Source organism: Pristis pectinata, chromosome 1, assembly GCF_009764475.1.
Source record: "Pristis pectinata isolate sPriPec2 chromosome 1, sPriPec2.1.pri, whole genome shotgun sequence".
NCBI classification, from domain to species: Eukaryota; Metazoa; Chordata; class Chondrichthyes; order Rhinopristiformes; family Pristidae; genus Pristis; species Pristis pectinata.
The window spans coordinates 139,645,588-139,666,859 of record NC_067405.1 but is presented as its reverse complement, the minus strand read 5'-3'; the positions used below and the strand labels follow the sequence as shown (position 1 = coordinate 139,666,859).

Below are 21,272 nucleotides of genomic sequence, written 5' to 3'. Positions count from 1 at the left end.
GAAAAGAGGTTGGAGGTACATGGGAGCAGGAGAACTTATCATTGGCAAATATTTCCCCTCAATGATAGGAGGAACCAGGCCAATGGAACCTGCCCGACTGCAACATCAGCACTGATCAACTGACTCAACACAGACCAGAGAATGAACTTGGGAATTTCTTGGACTGGGAGGTCTGGCAATGTACAGTGTAGTCACAAACCAACCATGGACAGGTATTCCTGGCTTATTGAATAACCTGGGTGTAACACATGGAGAGAACTGGGTTGGGAAGAACCTTCATGGTAACCTGACCTGACTTTCATAGACTTACAGTAGTATAACATTGGAGAGGGCCACTTGGCCTATTAAGTCTGTTCTGACTCCTTCCAAGAGAACAATCTGTTGGCCCTGCTTGATCCCCATATCCCTGTATGCATGCAATTTCCTTTTGTAAGCAATCACTGGATCTGTTTCTATCAACCTACAAGGCAGAGCATTCCCGATCCTAACCACTTGGTGCACCAATAGGTCTCTCCTCTTGCTCGGTGCCCAGGTGATCCAATCCCTCTTAGGTGCAGGAAATTCTACCCTTCTTCTTTGAGCTGAAGAATGATGGCATTCAGGCGCTTTAACCTACCTAGATATAGCTCTGACACAGCAACGAGACATGGTGATAAAGGAACTAGCATTGGCTCGGGTCTGGAGTGATGTCTCAATCCCTCGAAGCAAGTCGTTAGTCTTTAGGAGCAGCAGCATTTGGCGAGGGACCTTGTTGAGCAGTTCATTGATGCGAGGTAGATACTTAGCCGCGTTTAGTCTAATCTCCACATCCTGTAAAACAATTGGAACACTTGATTACCCTCGAAACAAATGGCACATTTGTAGATAAACATCAGATAAAATTGGACACAGAAAATAAATTGCAAAGTGTTCCACATTGGAGTTTGAGTAAGGTATAAGGGCAGTTGTACTGAAAAAAAGGTATGGTAAAAGATAAGCAGAGAAGACTTAGGTGCAGATTCTGCCTCAGTCACATACAGGCAACCAGCACAATCCTAATCACTGCAGTTTAGCAAAACACTATGACCACTTTGATCACTTTGCACACTAAAATGGACCTTTTTTTGTTCTAATTGAGCTCTTTCTTATGAAAAAAGTGTTTAATTCATGTTTTTCTTGTGAAGGCTGCTTTTATGATGCCATGTGCCTGTGATGCTGCTGCAAGTAAGTTTTTCATTGCTCCTGTGCGTGTGCATATGACAATAAACGTGACTTTGACTTTGGAAAGGCAGCCGACACACATTAACGTTGCCTCTGAAATTCAGTTCCACTAATTTCAGAAGCAGAGTACAACACACTTAGGACAAGAGGACAATCCAGGTGTTCCCAAACTGGAAACCATGGATGAACCGGGAGATCCATTCTCCACTGAATGGCAGCATTCAAATCAGGTGACCCTGGTCTATGGAAGAAATCGAGATAGGCCCTCCATTAAGTCATCAGGGATACCAAGAGACAATACCAGTCCAAAATTGAGTCCCAGACCAGCTGTCAGTTGTGGCAGGGTTTACATGCTATAATGGGTTACAAAATGAAGTTGGGCACCAACACCGACAACAGCGCATCCCTTCCTGGTGTGTTTAACACATTCTATGCAGGTTTTGAACAGAAGGGGATTGGTTTGTTACCATCCACCCCAACAGCCTCCAATGCACCTGAAACCATGGTCACCGTTGCAGATGTAAGATCAGTCTTCTGAAGGGTGAGCCTGCGGAAAGCATCTGGCCCAGATGGTGTTCCTGGCTGTGTCCTCAGATCAGCTGGCAGGAGTATTTGCAGACATTTTTACCTCCTCTGCTTCAATCTGAGGTTCCCACCTACCTTAAGAAAACCACTATCATCCCGGTACTGAAGAAAAACAGGGTAACGTGCCTTAATGATTACTGCTCGGTGGCTTGACATCCACCATCATGAAGTGCTTTGAGAGGCCGGTCATGGCATTCATTAACTCCAGCCTCCCAGACAACCTCATTCCACTGCAATTCACTTACAGCGGTCTACGACGGACGGCATCTCCCTGGCCCTACACTCATTTCTGGAGCATCTGGACAGTAAAGACACCTATGTTAGACTACTGTTTATTGACTACAGTTCCGCCTTCAATACTAGAATTCATCTTCAAACTCCTAGACCTGGGGATCAACACCTCCTCTGCAACTGGATCCTCGACTTCCTGACCAACAGACCACAATCAGTGAGGATAGGCAGTAACACCTCCAGCACAATTATTCTCAACACTGGAGCCCCACAAGGCTGCGTCCTCAGCCCTCTACTCCCTATAAACTCATGACTGTGTGGCCAGATTTTGGTCCAACTCCATCTACAAGTTTGCAGATTATACAACCGTAGTGGGCCGTATCTCAAATAATGATGAGTCAGAGTACAGGAAGGAGATAGAGAGCTTAGTGACATGGTGTCATGAGAACAACCATTGCCTCAATGTCAGCAAAATGAAAGAGCTGGTCATTGATTTCAGGAAGGGGAGTGGGGGTCACGTTTACATGAATGGTGCTGAGGTCAAGAAGGTTGAGACCTTCAACTTCCAAGGGGTGAACATCACCACTAGCCTGTCCTGGTCCAACCACGTAGACACCATGGCCAAGAAAGCTCACCAGCGCCTCTACTTCCTCAGGAGACTAAAGAAATTTGGCATGTCCATGTTGACCCTCACCAGTTTTTATCGATGCACCATAGAAAGCATTCTGTCTGGATGTATCACGGCTTGGTACGGCAACTGCTCTGCCTGTAACCACAAGAAATTGGCAGAAACCAGCCTCCCCTCCATGGACTCTGTCTACACTGTCTTGGTAAAGCAGCCAACATAATCAAAGACCCCACCCACCCAGACATTCTCTCTTCTCCCCCTTCCATTGGGTAGAAGACACAAAAGCCTGAAAGCACGTACCATCTGGCTCAAGGACAGCTTCTATCCCGCTGTTATAAGACTATTGAACAGACCTCTTGTACGATAGATGGACTCTTGACCTCACAATCTACCACGTTATGGCCTTGCACCTTATTGTCTACCTGCACTGCACTTTCTCTGTAACTGTAAAAACTTTATTCTGCATTCTGTTATTGTTTTACCTTGTACTACCTCAATCCACTGTTGTAATGAATTGATCTGTATGAACAGTAAGCAAGACAAGTTTTTTCACTGTACCTCAGTACATGTGACAATAATAAACCAATTTACCAATTTACTTACTCCACCCTATCATTTGCTCAGCATGCATTATGAATGCTGGTTGTCTTGTCTATCTTAAAAACCTTAAAAGTTGGAAGATGTTGACAAACTGCACAGAAAAATGCAGTAATAAGCTCAAACGCTGCACAAAATGTTGCCAATCACTCTTAAACTGGACAAGCAGCATAAAATAGAAAACAAAAAAAATGTTAATTTCAGTGGTTGGACTTTCTTAAATAGATAATTTATTGACCACACTGTTTCAGCCAATGCTTTGGAAATGGGAGGGACATATGACACAGCAAAAAGTCTATTATGCAGCAAAGCCAATTTACACAATGAATGGAGACTGCTTAAAGGTTGGACGACACAGAAACTACATCAACATGCAAATGAAAGCAGGGTATTTTCTCCAGAAAAATGCAGTGGCAGATAGTTACATAAAATTCAACCCTAATCACTTCCACCAATGCAGGCACCAAGCTTGGTTGATAGGGAAATGACCCAATCAGCACCATCCAGTTTGGCTGGCTATTGTGTTGCCTTTAAAATGCAGCCTACCTACAAACATACACTATGAGCCAGAACAGAAACAGCCCACTATGCCCATGCTGACCCCAATGGGACTAGCTCAGGTAGGAACATTTTGAACAGAAGGGGATTGGAATGTCACCCACCCACCCCAACAGCCTCCAAAGCACCTGAACCCATGGTCACCATTGCAGACGTAAGAATAATCTTCTGGAGAGTGAACCCATGGGAAGCATCTGGCCCCGATGGTGTCCCTGGCCATGTCCTCAGATCCTGTGCAGATCAGCTGGAGGGGGTATTTTCAGATATTTTTAACCTCTCCCAGCTTCAATCTGAGATTCCCACCTGCTTTAAGGAGACCATTATCATCCGGGGTACCTAAAAAACAAGGTAACGTGCCTTAATGACTAGCGCCCGGTGGCTCTGACATTCACCATCATGAAGTGCTTCGAGAGGCTGATCATGGCATGCATTAACTCCAGCCTCCAGAAAACCACGACCCACTGCAATTCACCTACCGCAGAAACAGGTCTACAGTGGACGCCATCTCCCTGGCCTTACACTCATCTCTGGAGCATCTGGACAAATCTCTGCTCACGAAGCCCAGGATCCTATATGCTCTGCTAGCCATTCTCCCAGCCTACCTCACTACAGGCCTTCTGCTCATTAGAACAAAGTTATGCAGAAATTGGATAGTGAGGTTCAAGATGTTTGGAGGGGGGGGTGGTTTATAACCATTTTTCAAGTGGCCGGTCAATGGGTGTCAGAGGAAAGAAACAGCAGTTCTGTCATGAGCGGAGAAGAAGTACAGTAGTTCTGTGGAGAGTGTGGATGGAGAACTGAGAGGTAGGATCAAGGTTCAATGCGAAAGTATCACTTCTGGCTCAGCTATTGTACTCAGGAGGTAGTGGGGCTCAAGCAAGAGGGCATTTACAGTCAATCTGATTGGTCGATGGAGAAAACATCTAAACAGGTGGCAGATAGCCACAGGTACGGTAGCCTAGTGGTTAAGGCACTGGATTAGCAGCCAGAGTTCTGGACCACTGATCAGGAACGTGAGTTTGAATCCAATGTTGCAGCTGGGGAATTAAATTCAAGCTGTTTAATAAACCTGGAATTTGAAGAAAAGCTGTTCTCAGCATTAATAAGCACAAAACTACTGGACTGTTGTAAAAACCCATCTGATTCACTAAGGTGGCATCCGCTGTAGACCTGTTTCAGCGGTAGGCAAATTGCAGTGGGTTGTGGTTTTCTGGGAGGCTGGAGTTAATGTGTGTCATGACCAGCCTCTCGAAGCACTTCATGATGGTGGATGTCAGAGCCACCGAGCGGTAGTCATTAAGGCACGTTACCTTCAGGAGAGGAGACCTACTGCCTTCCAGAGCTACCCACGTGGTTGACTCTTTACGTTCTCCTCCACTAAGGGTAACTGGGGATGGACAATAAATGCTGGCATTGCTCGAACCGTCTAGATCCTGCCCACAACAAAGTAGTAAATCAAGGCTCCGTCCCCTGAACAATATTGGTTGGGTTTAAACTATCACCTGGCAGTTTCTGGGTGCTTGCACCAAGAGAATCCTTTGAAATGTATCACGCCTGGGGAATAGTTCTGTGCAAGTATGCACGGGGAATTAAGGGTTGGATTTCAAACCATGGTGGAAGGTGGAAATATCACTCATGGCTCAGCCACTGTTGCCCTCAGAAGGATTGAGAGTGACGTGAGAGGGTGTTTAGAGTTAATCACCTGTAGGGATACATACAAAATGATGTTAACCAGCCAGAAAATGGCTATTTAGACTGATCATATTTCACAAAGTTCTGTAGGTCATGTCAGGGCTGATGCAATGAATAATCTGCTGGAGAACTTAGCGGGTCAAGCAACACCTGTGCGAGGAAAGGAATTGTTAACGTTTCGGGTCAAAACCCTACATCAGGATTGAGAGTGGAGAGGTGAAATGTCTGGTATACAAAGGAGAAGGCGAGTGGCAAGAAAGAAATCTGAGGCGGTTGGTGGACTGAGGAGGGGTGTAAGATGCTGTCAGAGCTGGTGTTCATCCAGGTAGCTTCCCCCATCACCCTTTCAACGGTGCATTCCACACTCCCACTACTCTGGTTGAGATACTTTTTTGGTGGATTTTAGATCCAGAATCAGAATCAGAATTATTATCACTGACTTATATGATGTGAAATTTGTTGTTTTGCGGCAGCAGTACAGTGCAAAGCCATTAAAATTACTATAAGTTACACAAATAAATAAATAGTGCCTAAAACAGGAATAACGAGGTAGTGTTCATGGGTTCATGGACGTTCAGAAATCTGATGGCAGAGGGGAAGAAACTGTTTCCTGAATCATTGAGTGCGTGTCTTCAGGCTCCTGTACCTCCTCCCCGATGGTCGTAACGATAAGAGGGCATGTCCCGGGTGGTGAGGGGTCCTTAGTGATGGATGCTGCCTTCTTGAGGCACCGCCTCCTGAAGATGTCCTCGATGGTGGGGAGGGTTGTGCCCACGTTGGAGCTGGCTGAGTCTACAACCCTCTGCAGCCTCTTGCGATCCTGTGCATTGGACCCTCTGTACCAGGCGGTGATGCAACCAGTCAGAATGGTCTCCACCGTACATCTACAGAAATTTGTAAGAGACTTTGGTGACATACCGAATCTCCTCAAACTCCTATCATAGGATCTGCCCTTGGGAGGATGCACTGGGTGTGATGGATGTCCTTACACCCCAGTAAAATGAAAACACCTAGCCTGTTACGCGCAGTCTCCTGTGGTTAATCACCTGGATCCTCAACTTTGCTACTCTTAAGTAACTGGGAAAATGCAGCCTGGATTTCCACATGCATTCCCGATGGGCTGGGTCTCCACCTGAGCAGCAAGAATCTGGAAAATTCTCCCTTCTTTGGAGAAGCAAAGAAAGGCATTTCACAATCTCAGGGCTCTGCAAACATTGACAGCCAATGAGATACACTGGTAGTGCAGTCACTGTTGCAAAGCAGGGAGCACGACAGCCAGTCAGGGCACAGCAACATCCCACAAACAGTAACACAATTAACGACCGGACAACATGTGTTGCCAGTCAAGAACAAATTAGGCAAGTCACTGAGAGACAGTGCCATGCTATCTTTAACATCCACCTGAAGGAGCAGACAGACCACAGTTAATGTCTCCAAGTAATATTGTCATATGCACAAGTACATGTATGCACAGGTGCAATGAAAAACTTACTTGCAGTAGCATCACAGGCACATAGCATCAGATAAGCAGCATTCACAAGAGAAACAAAAATTAAACATAAATTAAACACAATTTTTAGAACATAGAACATTGAACATTAGAGCACAGTACAGGCCCTTCGGCCCACGATGTTGTGCCAACATTTTACCCTGCTCTAATAACTATCTAACCCTTCCCTCCCACATAGCCCTCCATTTCTCTATAGTTCATGTGGCTATCTAAGTCTCTCTTAAATGTCCCTAATGTATCTGCCCCCACTCAGCACTTTCCTACCTGGGTCAATAAAGAAAGAACACAAAAAAAAAACAAAGTCCATTGTAGTGCAGAGTGGTCAAAGTGGGCATAGCTTTGCTATACTGAGGTAGTCTCTTCCAAGGAACGGCGTCTCTGTAGAATTCACTCACTGAAGCTACAGCCTTCGTCCTGTGTTCAACTCCCTGGAGTTGGACTTCAACCCACAAACATGTGACTGAGGGATGAAAAGCTTTTTTAATTAATTCATGAGATATTGGTGTCATGGCCACGTCGGGCATTTCACCATCCTTAATTCCCCTGGGGAATTTGGTGGTCAATGGCATCCTTAAACTCTGGTCCATGTGGTACACTCCATGTGCTGTTCACTGAAGCACAGATGATAACAAAGGCAGTTGCAATGTTAGCTTCCACAGTCTGCATTATTTACTTTTTGAAATGTAAACCTTTGTACAAAATATAAAAATATTTCAGAAATACAGCAGAAAAAGTATTCTCACTCAAATTACAAAAAAACATACATTTGTGAAGGGTTTACTGTGTGTCCCAGCAACACAGAGAATGTAAAGATCTCTCATTATTACAGACACAGGTATCAGTGAAGTCAAATCCACTTAAGGGACAGCTCTGTTCCAACAGATAGTGTAGTCACCTACCATTATCATTTGTTTTTGTCTGTGCTGAACCAAGCAGTGTTGAAACTTCAGAAACAGCATGTAACTCTCCAAAGATTCATGGAGACTAAGGCGAACTGATATGTCTTCAAAGTGAAGGCTGGGTAGGATGGTCGGTGACAAACTCTGCACCAAACCTCCATGAACTTCAGGAGCAAGTGAGAGTCTTGCAGCCCCTCCATGTTCTGCTGTTAAATTAGATCATTGCTAATCTGTATCTCAGATTCATTCAACTCCCTTGTCTCACAAATCTCCAACAACCTCAGATTTGCAATTTACAAAAGAGCCTCAGCTTCAGTAGATGTATGACAAGAGTTTATTTATAGAAACAGTACAGCACAGGAACAGGCCCTTTGGCCCACAGTCTGTGACGAACGCAATGCCAAGTTAAACTGAACCTCTTGTGCCTGCACATGGTCCATATCCTCCATTCCTGCATATTTGTGTGTCTGTCTAAAAGCCTCCACTATCGTACCTGCTTCACCACTACCCCTGGCAGTCCGTTCCAGGCACCAACCAGTCTCAGTGTAAAAAAACTTGCCCCGTACATCTCCTTTAAACTTTCCCCCCTCACCTTAAATTCATAAGATAGATAGATAAGATCTTTATTAGTCACATGTACATCGAAACACAGTGAAATGCATTTTTTGTGTAGTGTTCTGGGGGCAGCCCGCAAGTGTCGCCACGGTTCCGGCACCAACATAGCGTGCCCACAACTTCCTAACCCGTACACTTGGATTGTGGAAGGAAACTGAGCACCCGGAGGAAACCCACGCAGACACGGGGAGAACGAACAAACTCCTTACAGACAGCGGTAGGAATTGAACCCGGGTCGCTGGCGCTGTAAAGCGTTACGCGAACCACTACACTACCGTGTACTCTAGTATTTGACATTCATACCCTGGGAGAAAGATTCTAACTATTCTATGCCTTTCATAGTTTTATAAACTCGTATCAGGTCTCCCCTCAGCCTCTGACACTCCAGAGAAAACAACCCAAGTTTGTCCAACCTCTCCTTATACCCTCTAATCTCGCCAGCATTCTGGTAAACCTCTTCTGTACCCGTTCCATTGCCTCCACATCCTTCCTGTAATGGGGGCAAAGAGAATTGCACACAATTATTGCCCCACACATCCCTTCAGAAGCTGTGACACATGGAGAGGTTTTATGACCCACACCCATCACACTCCTTGGGACCTTCAACCTCCAACTAACCGCATGGTTTCAAGGAAGCCTTGCCTTGCCAATTTCAACAGTGATGATGAATGGAACAAAACCAGGACCAAGGACATTGTCCAAAACTAGGAACTCATTCAGGACCCAACAAGGAGGCTCCCTGGGCTTCAGTAACGGGAAGGACATGAACAACCTCGCAATGGGACATGGAATGATCAGAACAACCTCCCAACCGGGACATGGGCAGATCCAAACAACATCCGAACTGGACATGTACAGATCCAATAACATCCCAACCCAACATGGACAGATCCAAATAACATCCCTACCCAACATGGACAGATCCAATCTCCCAACTGGACATGTACAGATCCACTATCATCCCAACCCAACAGGGACAGATCCAAACAACATCACAACATGGACAGATCCAATAACCTCAAGACGTGGATGGATCCCAGTGGTACACAGATGGACCTGAACAGCATCCCAAGAGGGGCATAGGTAAGGTGAATGGTCACAGTCTTTTTCCCACATTAGGGGAGCCGAAAACGAGGGCATAGGTTTAAGGTGAGAGGGGAAAGATTTAACAGGGACCTGACGGGCAGGTTTTTTACACAGAGGGTGGTGGGTACGTGGAATGAGCTGCCAGAGGAAGTGGTAGAGGCAGGAACATTTACGACATTTAAAAGATATTTGTGGATAGGAAAGGTTTAGAAGGCTATGAGCCAAACACGGGCAAATGGGACTAGCTCAGGAAGGGAACCTTGGTCGGCCTGAACAAGGTGGGTCAAAGTCAAAGTCAAGTTTATTGTCACGTGCACAAGTACACCGTATGCATGGGTGCAATGAAAAACTTACTTGCAGCAGCATCACAGGCACAAAGCATCATAGAAACAGCATTCACAAGGAAACCATAAATTAAACGTACATAAGTTATACATAATTCCTGTTTCCGTGCTATGAGTCTATTACATGGATGGATCCAAATGACCTCTCAATAAGACATGGAGGGATGCAAGCAGCATCCCAAATGGGACGTGTGGATCCAGACGACATCTCGATGGGACATGGGCCATGTGGTCACATTGCATGAGGTGGATCAAGCCTCCTCTGCCTGTGAGTACGGAACCTAGACCCAACAGGGATCAGATGGCCTCACCAGAAGTATGACGGAGAAATCTCTGAGACAAATTGTCTCTCCATAAAGGCTGTGCAGCGACTGATAAACCTCAAACTTCATTTTTAAATGTTGCTCCACCTGTTTGCAAGAGCAAGAAGAAGTCAGGAGGGGGAGTTCCAGACTTTTCGAGATCATGGCTGAACGCTCGGCTCTGTTGTACAGTGAGGCCCCTCTGATCCAGAATGCACTTACCTCCCCCCACACTCTACAGGAAATAATTTCTCTTGATTTTTCCCAGTTCCTCCTCTAATCATCTTAAATACCTAAGTTTGGTCACCTTTTAATCTTCAGTCCCTGAGAGAACATGTCTAATTCATGTCCCCATATTTTAACCCTTTACCTCTAGTCAGCCTTTGTCTACCAACCTCCATTCTCTGTCTTCTAATTGAGAGCATCCATTGATTTATTGACCCAGGGAGGGAAGTGGCTGAGCTGCAAGACACAGAGGGATAATGGGCAGGGACTCAAATTAGCACCATGTGACTACTGGGGCCACAAAGGTCCATCATATTTATAAATGATTGGACAGAAAGTCACATCTGCTTATAGAGGGAGAGGCAGCATTGTTTGTAGTTCGGTGATAATATTACATTACAAAGAGAAATTCAGAATGAGCTTATGGTAAAACAGAAAGAAATCAATTTCAGTTTTCGCAAATGTGGGGATGTTCATATTGGGCACATAAAATTAGAAGAAATAGGAGCATCAAACCATAAGTAAAGGAGAAGTCGGCCATTCGGCCCATCGAGTCTGCTCCACCATTCTATCATGAGCTGATCCATTCTCCCATTTAGCCCACTCCCCCGCCTTCTCACCATAACCTTTGATGTCCTGGGTACTCAGATACCTATCAATCCCTGCCTTAAATACACCCAACGACTTTGCCTCCGCAGCCGCCCGTGGCAACAAATTCCACAGATTCACCACTCTCTGGCTAAAGAAATTTCCCCGCATCTCTTTTCTGAATGGGCGCCCTTCACTTCCTGAAGTCGTGCCCTCTTGTACTAGACTCCCCTACCAGGGGAAACAACTTTGCCACATCTACTCTGTCCAGGCCTTTTAACATTTGAAATGTTTCCATGAGGTCCCCCCTCATTCTTCTGAACTCCAAGGAGTACAGCCCAAGAGCCATCAAACGTTTCTCATATGTTAACCCTCTCATTCCTGGAATCATTCTAGTGAATCTTCTCTAAACCCTCTCCAACATCAGCACATCCTTTCTTAAATAAGGAGCCCAAAACTGCACACAATACTCCAAGTGAGGTCTTACTAATGCTTATAGAGCCTCAACATCACATCCCTGCTCTTATAATTTATTCCTCTAGAAATGAATGCCAACATTGCATTCGCCTTCTTCATCACTGACTCAACCTGGAGGTTAACTTTAGGGTATCCTGCATGAGGACCCAAGTCCCTTTGCATCTCTGAATTTTGAATTTTCTCCCCATTTAAATAATAGTCTGCCCATTTATTTCTTCTACCAAAGTACATGACCGTACACTTTCCAACATTGTATTTCATTTGCCACTTCTTGCCCATTCTCCTAGTCTACCCAAGTCCCTCTGCAGACTCTCCGTATTCTCAACACTACCCATCCCTCCACCTATCTTTGTATCATCGGCAAACTTCGCCACAAAGCCATTTATTCCATAATCCAAATCACTGATATACAACGTAAAAAGAAGTGGCCCCAACACGGACCCCTGCGGAACACCACTGGTAACCGGCAGCTAACCAGAACGGATCCCTTTATTCCCACTCTCTGTTTCCTGCCAATCAGCCAATGCTCTATCCATGCTCATAGCTTTCCTGTAATTCCATGGGATCTTATCTTGTTTAGCAGCCTCATGTGTGGCAACCTCGTCAAAGGCAGGTGGAGGCCAACTGACCTCTTAAATCTGCTCTGCCATTCAACAAGATTATGGTTGGTCTTCATTCTCAACACCATTTTCCTCTCTTATTTCCATATCTTCGATTCCTCTAGTTTCCAGAAATCTACTCATGTCTGGTTTGAATGCAATCAGTGACTGAGCCTCTACAGCCTTCTGGGGATCAAAGATTTACCTCTGACTGAAGACAATTCTCTTCATCATGGCTGACCTCTTATTTTGTGATTACGACCCCTTCCTCAGCCTCCCCTGCCTATGCTGTTGACCCCTTTAATGTTGCATGTTTCAATGAGGTTGCCTCTTCTTTTTAGGAAACTCTAGAGAACAGAGGCCTTAGTCTACTCAATCTCTCCTTACGTCTTGCTGAACTCGCTCTTTTGTAAGTATCTTCCTTCTCTAAGTAATGAGACCAAAATTGTATGTGGGTGTAAAAAAGATTTGTGGGGATGTTACCCGGACTGGAGGGCTGGGTTATGAGGAGAGGCTGGATAGGGCTGGGACTTTTTTACCAGGAGCGTAGGAGGCTGAGGGGTGACCTTATAGAGGTTTATAAAATCAGGAGGGGCATAGGTAAGGTGAATAGCCAAAGTCTTTTCTCCAGGGTAGGGGAGTCCAAAACTGGAGGGCATAGGTTTGAAGTGAGAGGGGAAAGATTTAAAAGGGTCCTGAGGGGCAAACTTTTTCACTCAGAGGGTGATGAGTAATGGAATGAGTTGCCATAGGAGGTGAGTACAATTGCAACGTTTAAAAGACATTTGGTCAGGTACATGGGTAGGAAAGGTTTGGAGGGTTATGGGCACAACGCAGGCAAATGGGACTAGCTCAGTTAGGCAACTTGGGTTAGCATGACGAGTTGGGCCAAATGGCCTATTTCCGTGCTGTATCACTCTGTGACTCTATTTAATACTCCATGTGCTTTCTCACAAAGGCCTGATATAATTGGAGTAAGACATCTTTATACTTATACTCAAAATCCTCTTAGTGTATTTTAATGGCGAAAAGCAAGAAGCAGAGGAGGTGCAGAGAGGTTTGGGATTCACATACTCTGTTCATTAAGATATCAGAGCATGTATTTATATATAAATATATACTATATATTGTACATATTATATATACAAAAAATATGTATATACACACACATAAACATATATATGTCGAAAACTATAAATGTAAAATATCAGTACAGGAAATCATCAAAATGGCTAATGGAATTCTGGCTTTTATACTTGACAATTGGAAGAAAAAGGGATGGAGGTTATGCTACAGCTTTACAAAGACTTGGTACAATGCAACTGGAGCCCTCCAAAGAAGGCTAGACTGACCTTGGACTGAGCATAGTTGGGTCCACCAGAGTAATAAAATGAACTCTAAGGTTAAGTTACAAGGAAAAATTGGATAAGTGCAATGTAAAATGGAGACACAAGAGACTGCAGATGTTGTAGGTCTGAGCGAAAAAACTGCTGGAGGAACTCAGCAGGTCGAGCAGCATGTGTGGAATGTAAATGTGATTTCATTGATGCTTTCAGGATATTGAAAGCTGAGTGGAGGAATTGAGAGAATGTGTGACGGGAGTCTGGGTTTACAGATCAAATTCCAGTGACTAGAGCCAGGCCTTCCAGGAACTCTCCTCTGCAAATGACGCTTGATGCTGAGCTATCCCCTCCCACCAACCCCACCATCCCTACTGACCCGTTCCCCCCCTCCCCTCCAGTTCTGTGTGGGACAGGAAACAACATGGCCACCAATGGGATCTGGAAAGAAATTTGAATGAAATGTGGAACAAGTATGACAGATGTGTGGGGTGCTACAGTGGTGCAGCTAGCAGAGCTGCTGCCTTACAACTCCAACAGCACAGGTTCAATCCTGACCTCCGGATCGTTCTGTGCAGAGTCTGCACGTTCTCCCTGGGACCCGTGTGAGTTTCCTCCGGCTGCTCCGGTTTCCTCCCACATCCCAAAGACCTGCGGGTTGATAGGTTAATTAGCCGCTGTAAATTGTGTGTAGGTGAGTGGCAGAGTCTGGGGAGGGGGTGGTGGTTGATGAGAATAAAATGGAATTAGTGAAGGATTAGTATAAATAGTACTTGATGGTCAATGTGGACTCATGGTCCAAAAAGGCCTGTTACCATGCTGTCTACAACAGATATTGGTCTTCATGTGCACAGTTTAAAATGTTACATGTGGAACTTTTGGGGTTGTACAGGAATTTCAACAGCAGATTGTTGCTAGATCCAGTAGCTGTGTTCTTTTATTAAATAATGTGGTATCTTTTAATATTCTCAGTCTCGTTGCTCTCCTACACTTATATTTGCTTATGAGAGAATGAGATCTTTTTCAGCAGAACTGCATTTAATTACATATTCCCACAGTGCACATTTGCACTGAGTGGCAAGGAGTACCTTGTTGCTCCAAACGTTATCCATTATCAAGCAGTTTTAATCTGCTTGAGAAGTGTAAGGATGCCCCATGAAGTCATGGACCCAAATCACATCAATGGAAACCAAATCCCAGTTGGATTTTCAACAAAAAAACCATCCACAATGGCAATGCACTGATATCCCAGTGCTTTCAAAAGGGTTCATTAGAATGGCTTGGATGCAGTGGTCTTATGTGCCCCAAAGTGTGGCTGTGATCAAGGTCCAGGGTCTCAGTTGCAGGAGACTGGGTACTAAACACTTTGTACTTGACCTGGTCGTCCTCCAGGTTTGGAAGGTCAGCTGGAAGGGGACGTGGGGGAAGGGTGTGTATTAAAGGGGAGGAGGATTAGAGACGAAAGGATGAATTCCTCCTTACAACCATTCTGCAGCTCCACTGTGACTGCAGCTACTGCATACAAGATGTCCTGCGTACAAGATACACCACAGCAACTTTCCAAGGTTTCTGCAACATCTCCCAAAATCGTGGCTGCTATGATTCAGAGGTACTGGTATTGGTTTATTATTGTTATTGTACCGAGGTACAGTGAAAAAATTTGTTTTGCATACTGATTGTACAGGACAATTCATTACACAGTGCAGTTACATTGAGTTAGTCCAGAGTGCATTGAGGTAGTACAGGTAAAACAATAACAGTACAGAGTAAAGTGTCACAGCTACAGGGAACAGGTTCAAACTGAGTCTCTGGTTAAGTAGTATAAGTTACTGGGGCACAGGGAGGTCCAGAACAAACTCCAGGCCCCAGAAAACCAATTGTCCCTTCCACTGCATATGCACCTGATGTTGGGCCCGTACATGCGCACCATGCAAGGGTGCTCAGCCTTGGGCCTGTGCCTGTGACCTAGGCTCAGGCCTGTGTGTGAGCACACCCCAACTCAGGCACATTCATGTCGAACAGTCAGCCTGTGTCTGTGCACCCAGGCTTAGGCCTGAATGTACACAACCAGCTGAGGGCCCATGCGTACCCCTTCCTTGGGCCTGAGGATGTGCCCCCAGCCTAGGCCCTGAGTGTGTACGCCCCAGCCTTGGGTACAGAAGCCTGAAGTCCCATACCAACAGGTTCAGGAACAGCTACTTCCCTTCAACCATTTGGTTCTTGAACCAACCTGCACAACCGTAATCACTACCGCAGTACAGCAACACTATGAGCACATTGATGACTTTGCACTGCAGTGGACTTTTTTTGTTCTAATTGTGTTCCTTCTTGTAAAAATGGTGTATAATTTATGTTTAATTTATGTCTTTCTTGTGAATGCTGCTTATCTGATGCTATATGCCTGTGATGCTGCTGCAAGTAAATTTTCCACTGCACCTGTGTATACTTGTACTTATGCATTTGACAATAAACTCGACTTTGACTTTGAGGGAGTGCCCCAGACTTAGCCGGAGTGTGTATCCCCAGCCTTGGCCCTGTGCCTGCTTCCTGCTTAGGCCTGTGTGCCCCCAGCCTTGGGCCTGCTAGCCTGTGTGCAGCCTGTACACATGCACCAGGCCTGGCACAGCACACACATGCTCTGTTTGAAGCCTGTGCATAATCAGTGGGATAGGGGTGAGGTGTTTGGAGCCATTTGTAGGAAATGGCTCCCAGAGAAAATTCCTGCCTGCTTTAAGGTGGGCTTGGTTGCCTATTTTGAGGATAACAAGTCAAGGCCTCTTTTAAGTCAGACCCCTTAAACCTGGAATCAGCCTTTCAGATCCCAGCAGCCTGGGAAATCTCCCTCAAAACTCTTTGCACAGGAGAGGGGCAGCAGAAAATCCATTGCTTGCTCAAGCACGGCTATGGTCTCGTTCATTCCTCTTTCAATTCATCAACTATTAGTCAATAAGAGCAAATCTACAACGCTCCACCTTCATTGAATTTGCTGCCAGATGCTGGTAACCAAGGCAACCCGACAGTCACAAATCAGCGCTGCCTTAGTTGTCACTGACTGAATTATCACTTAGGTGTAAGAAGTGGCTGCTTTAGGACGACTGACCCAATGAGAAAGTATCATTGCCACCACACAACTGCTCAGAGACAACATGCAACTGCTCCCCACTCTGTTGCATTCTATAAACTGAAAGAACTGATAATTATGCAAAGCTTGATCAATACCAGCTCAACAACGGGTAAAGAAAACAGAATGTAGAATCTGATTGGGGGGGTTTACAAATTTTGTTCTGTCAGATCAATTTTGTTGTATTATAACCTTTACTTTTCATATGCTAAATATTGGATGTCTGGGAGTGAGATACAAGCTGGAATGTCATTACAAAGTCAGAAGAATGGAAACCTGGGAGGATGCTACAGGCTGCAATCTAATGGAGGAGTTCAGATGGTTTATACAAAGAATTATAAGTGCCTGGGAGTGAGTTACAGGCTAGAATCTAATCCAGGGTTCAGTTGTTTTATATGGGATAATGGTACCTGGAAGGGAGTTACAGGCTAGAATCTAAGTGAGGAGTTTGAGTGATTTACACACAGAATAATGTGTGCCTGGGAGTAAACCACAGGCCTGGAATCTAATCCAGGGTTGAGTTGTTTTATATGGGATAATGGGTACCTGGAAGGGAGTTGCAGGCTAGAATCTAAACAAAGTTTGGATGATTTATACATAGGATAGTAGGTGCCTGGGAGTAAGCCACAGGCTGGAAATCTCATCCAGAGATAAGATGCCTTATAATAGGATAATGGGTTCTAGGGAGTGAAATAGGCTGGAATCTAATCGAGGACTTTGGAGGTTTATACGCAGAATAATGGATACAGTAAAACTGTGATAATCCACTACCCCACCATTCAGAAATCTCAGGCAATGTTTGCTGTGCAGCCTTTCAATCCACCAGGGCCTGATTTCTGCACCCTTCTTCCACTCACTGGGGCCCCGATTCCCAAGCTCTCTTTAAACTGACCAGGGTCCTGTTTCCCGCAGTCCCTTTAAATTTACCGGGTTCATTGGTAAATTGATTATTATACTGCGTAACAGCTAAAAGAACGATAAAAACGTGTTGGAGTTTTTAACATAAATAACACCTGGAAAATTTGCTAATTTGGCATCATCAAAGTCTCAAGCGTGCCGGATTATCGGAGTTCTCCTGTTCCGGGAGTAATCTATTCCAAAACTGAGATATTTTATCTGGGATAATGGTGCTTGGAAGGGAGCTACAGGCTAGAATTTAATTGAGGAGTTTAGATGGTTTATAAGTAGAATAATGGATATCAGGCAGTAAGTTACAGGCTGGAATTTAATTGAGTGGTCAGATGGTGTATATGGATACCCAGAGTGAGTGGTCAGATGGTATTTATATATGATAGTGCACACCCCAGAGTGAGTTATAGGGTGACATTTATTTGAAGGGTTTAGATGTTTTTTATAGTGAATAATGGAAGTGAGTTATGAGCTGCAATCTAATCAAAAGGAGTGATTGGTTTATATACAGAACAATAGATAACTGGGAGTGAGTGATAGGCTGCAATCTAATCCTGGGGTTCAGACCTCTGTAAACCTTAAGGAGTGTGGTGAGAGCTGAAAGAAGAAGTTAGTCATCTGTACCTTATATTGTTGGAATATTTGAAGTGAAATATTTTGTATCACATCTTGTGGGACCATGGCGAATGTCAACACCAACAGGCAGTCAATGCACTGATGCTAAAGGATTGATTGCAGGTTTGTGACAATCTACTATACATCATGTTGATTTAGCAACTGATCTTAGGAAAATAAGGTGATTATGAAAGTCAATCACTTTGTAGCTATTTGAATTGGTGTAAACAGAAATAATGAGACATATTAGAGGATGATTTTAGCTGCTGCTGGATGTGCATTTCAGCTAGATATTTAATAAAGACTATTTATTAATGTTAATCAACAGAGTATTTCAGTATTTGATATAATCAATGCATGTGATATATTTTGATTTGAATATTGTCATAGTTACCGGACCCTGGAAGAAGATGAATGCATTTTTTTTTAAAAAGGGGGATTGACAGGATGTGCTAATGGAGAAAGTGATTCAACTTCAACTGCGCTGAATAAAATGTGCAACATTTAAGAAAAAAATATCCTTCCTCTCTACTCTACTTCTGGATGAATGTTCCTCTGGTCCCTGACTCTCTTGCTCAGGGAGACAGTGTCTCTCTGAACATTCCTAAACAAAACCCTGCATGTTTTTGAGCTCTCTACTGAATCAAACTCTTCTGTTTGAATGAGAACAATCCCTTCCTCCACTGTCCTGTAAGAACATTCCTATCATCACCGTCTGACACAGAGTGACAGACATGAGAAAGCTGTGGTATGTCTGGCACCTTTGCCCAGTGCCAGCCTCTTGGTTGGTGGCACCAGAGACAGGGAGACCTTAGCCATTTTAGGAGCAGCCCTCCTGAGGCAGAAGCATCTGCCTTTTACTTTCTTGAGTTGGCATTTAGCAGCTGTTGCTTTGAGGTAAGACAGATACTCTCCTGAGTGAACTGATTAATTGACTTTGTTAGACAAGATAAGATTGGAAATGTTTTGTAATAAGTGATGTTGGAATGATGTGCCATCTATAGAAGTGAGAAGAAAAAAAAATTTGGAATTTCCAGAAATATGGAAGGTCCCAAAATATCAACAAAACACGTGTCAATGATCTGGCAAGAGAAGACACATATTTACGGAAGATTGCCTTTGTAATTGAATCATCCCTTGATGGCTTGAAAGTATCAGCATTTACCAAATAGAGTTTCAGGGATCTGGGTGTTCTCGTGCATAGAGTCATGGAGTTATAAAGGACGGAAACAGCCCTTCGGCCTAACTCATCCATACTGACCAAGTTGCCTAACTGAGCTGGTCCCATGTGTCTGTGTTTTGCCCTATATCCCTCTAAACCTTTCCTATCCATGTAACTGCCCAAAATGCCTTTTAAATGTTGCCATAAGACCATACGACATAGGAGCAGAATTAGGCCATTTCGCCCATCGAGTCTGCTCCGCCATTCCATCATGGCTGATTTACTTTTCCCCCTCAACCCCCATTCTCCTGCCTTCTCCCATAACCTTTGACACCTTACTAATCAAAAATCTATCAACCTCCGCTTTAAATATACCAAATGACTTGGTCTCCACAGCTGCCTGTGACAATGAATTTCAAAGATTCACCACCCTCTGGCTAAAGAAATTCCTCCTCATCTCTGTTCTAAAGGGACACCTTCTTTTCTGAGGCTGTGCCCTCTGGTCCTAGACTTCTCCTACTAATGGAAACATCCTCTCCATGTCCACTCTATCCAGGCCTTTCACTATTCGGTAGGTTTCAATGGGATCCCCCCTCATTCTTCTAAACTCCAGCGAGTACAGGCCCAGAGCCATCAATGCTCCTCATACATTAATCCTATCATTCCCAGGATCATTCTTGTAAACCTCCTCTGGACCCTCTGCAATGCCAGCACATCCTTCCTTAGATATGGGGCCCAAAACTGCTCACAATGCTCCAAATGTGGTCTGACCAATGCCTTATAAAGCCTCAGCATTACATCTGTGATTTTATATTCTAGTCTTCTTGAAATGAATGCTAACATTGCAATTGCCTTCCTTACTACAGACTCAACCAGTGTTAACCTTTAGGGAATCCTGCACTAGGACTCCCAAGTCCATTTGCACCTCCGATTTCTGAATTTGTTCCCCGTTTAGAAAATAGTCTACACCTGTATTCCTTCTACCAAAGTGCATGACCATACGCTTCCCTACACTGTATTCCATCTGCCACTTCTTTGCCCATTCTGCCAACCTGTCCAAGTCCTTCTGCAGACTCCCTGCTTCCTCAACACTTCCTGCCCTCCACCTACCTTTATATCATCTGCAAATTTGGCCGCAAAACCATCAATTCCATCATCCAGATCATTAACATATAACGTGAAAAGTAGCGGACCCAACACCGACCCCTGCAGAACACCACTAGTCACCGGCAGCCAACTAGAAAGGCCCCCTTTATTCCCACTCTTTGCCTTCTGCCAGTCAGCCATGGGCTCCTATCTTGTTTAGCAGCCTCATGTGTGGCACCTCGTCAAAGCCCTTCTGAAAATCCAAGGAAACAACATCCACTAACTCTCCTTTGTTGCAATTGTACCTGCCTCTACCACTTCCCTATGGCAGCTCGTTCTATTTACTCACCACCCTCTGAGTGAAAAAGTTGCTCATCAGGTCTCTTTTAAATCTTTCCCTTCTCACTTTACACCTCTGCCCTCCAGTTTTGGACTCCCCTACCCTGGGGTACAGACTTTGGCTATTCACTTTATCTATGCCCCTCCTGGTTTTAATAAACCTCTACAAGGTCACCCCTCAGCCTCCTGTGCTCCTGGGAAGAATGACCCAGCCCTACCCAGCCTCTCCTCATAACCCAAGCCCTCCAGTTCCAGTAACATCCTCGTATATTTTTTAACACCCTGTACAGTTTAATGACATTGTTCCCATTGCGGGTGACCAGAACTGTGCGCATTATTCCAAATGTGGCCTTACCAACATCTGTACTCAATATTCTGACATATTTGTGTGAAATGCAGAGATTGGTATATAGGGGACACAAGAGATTCTACAGATGTTGGAAATCTGGAGCAACACACACAAAATGCTGGAGGAACTCAGCAGGTCAGACAGCGACTATGGGGGGGGGGGATGAACAGTCAACGCTTCGGGCCGAGACCCTTCATCAGGACACATGCTACAGA

General features: G+C 44.6%; 1 protein-coding gene across 2 annotated transcripts in view; it reads right to left on the bottom strand.

The window, feature by feature from the left end:
* adck1 (aarF domain containing kinase 1) overlaps positions 1–21,272 on the bottom strand; it is a 567,777-nt gene that overhangs the window by 3,091 nt on the left and 543,414 nt on the right. For both annotated transcript variants that reach the window (XM_052017675.1, XM_052017684.1), the window contains exon 10: positions 617–810. In XM_052017675.1, coding sequence (XP_051873635.1) covers positions 617–810 — 194 coding nt within the window. The remainder of the gene's footprint in view (positions 1–616; positions 811–21,272) is intronic.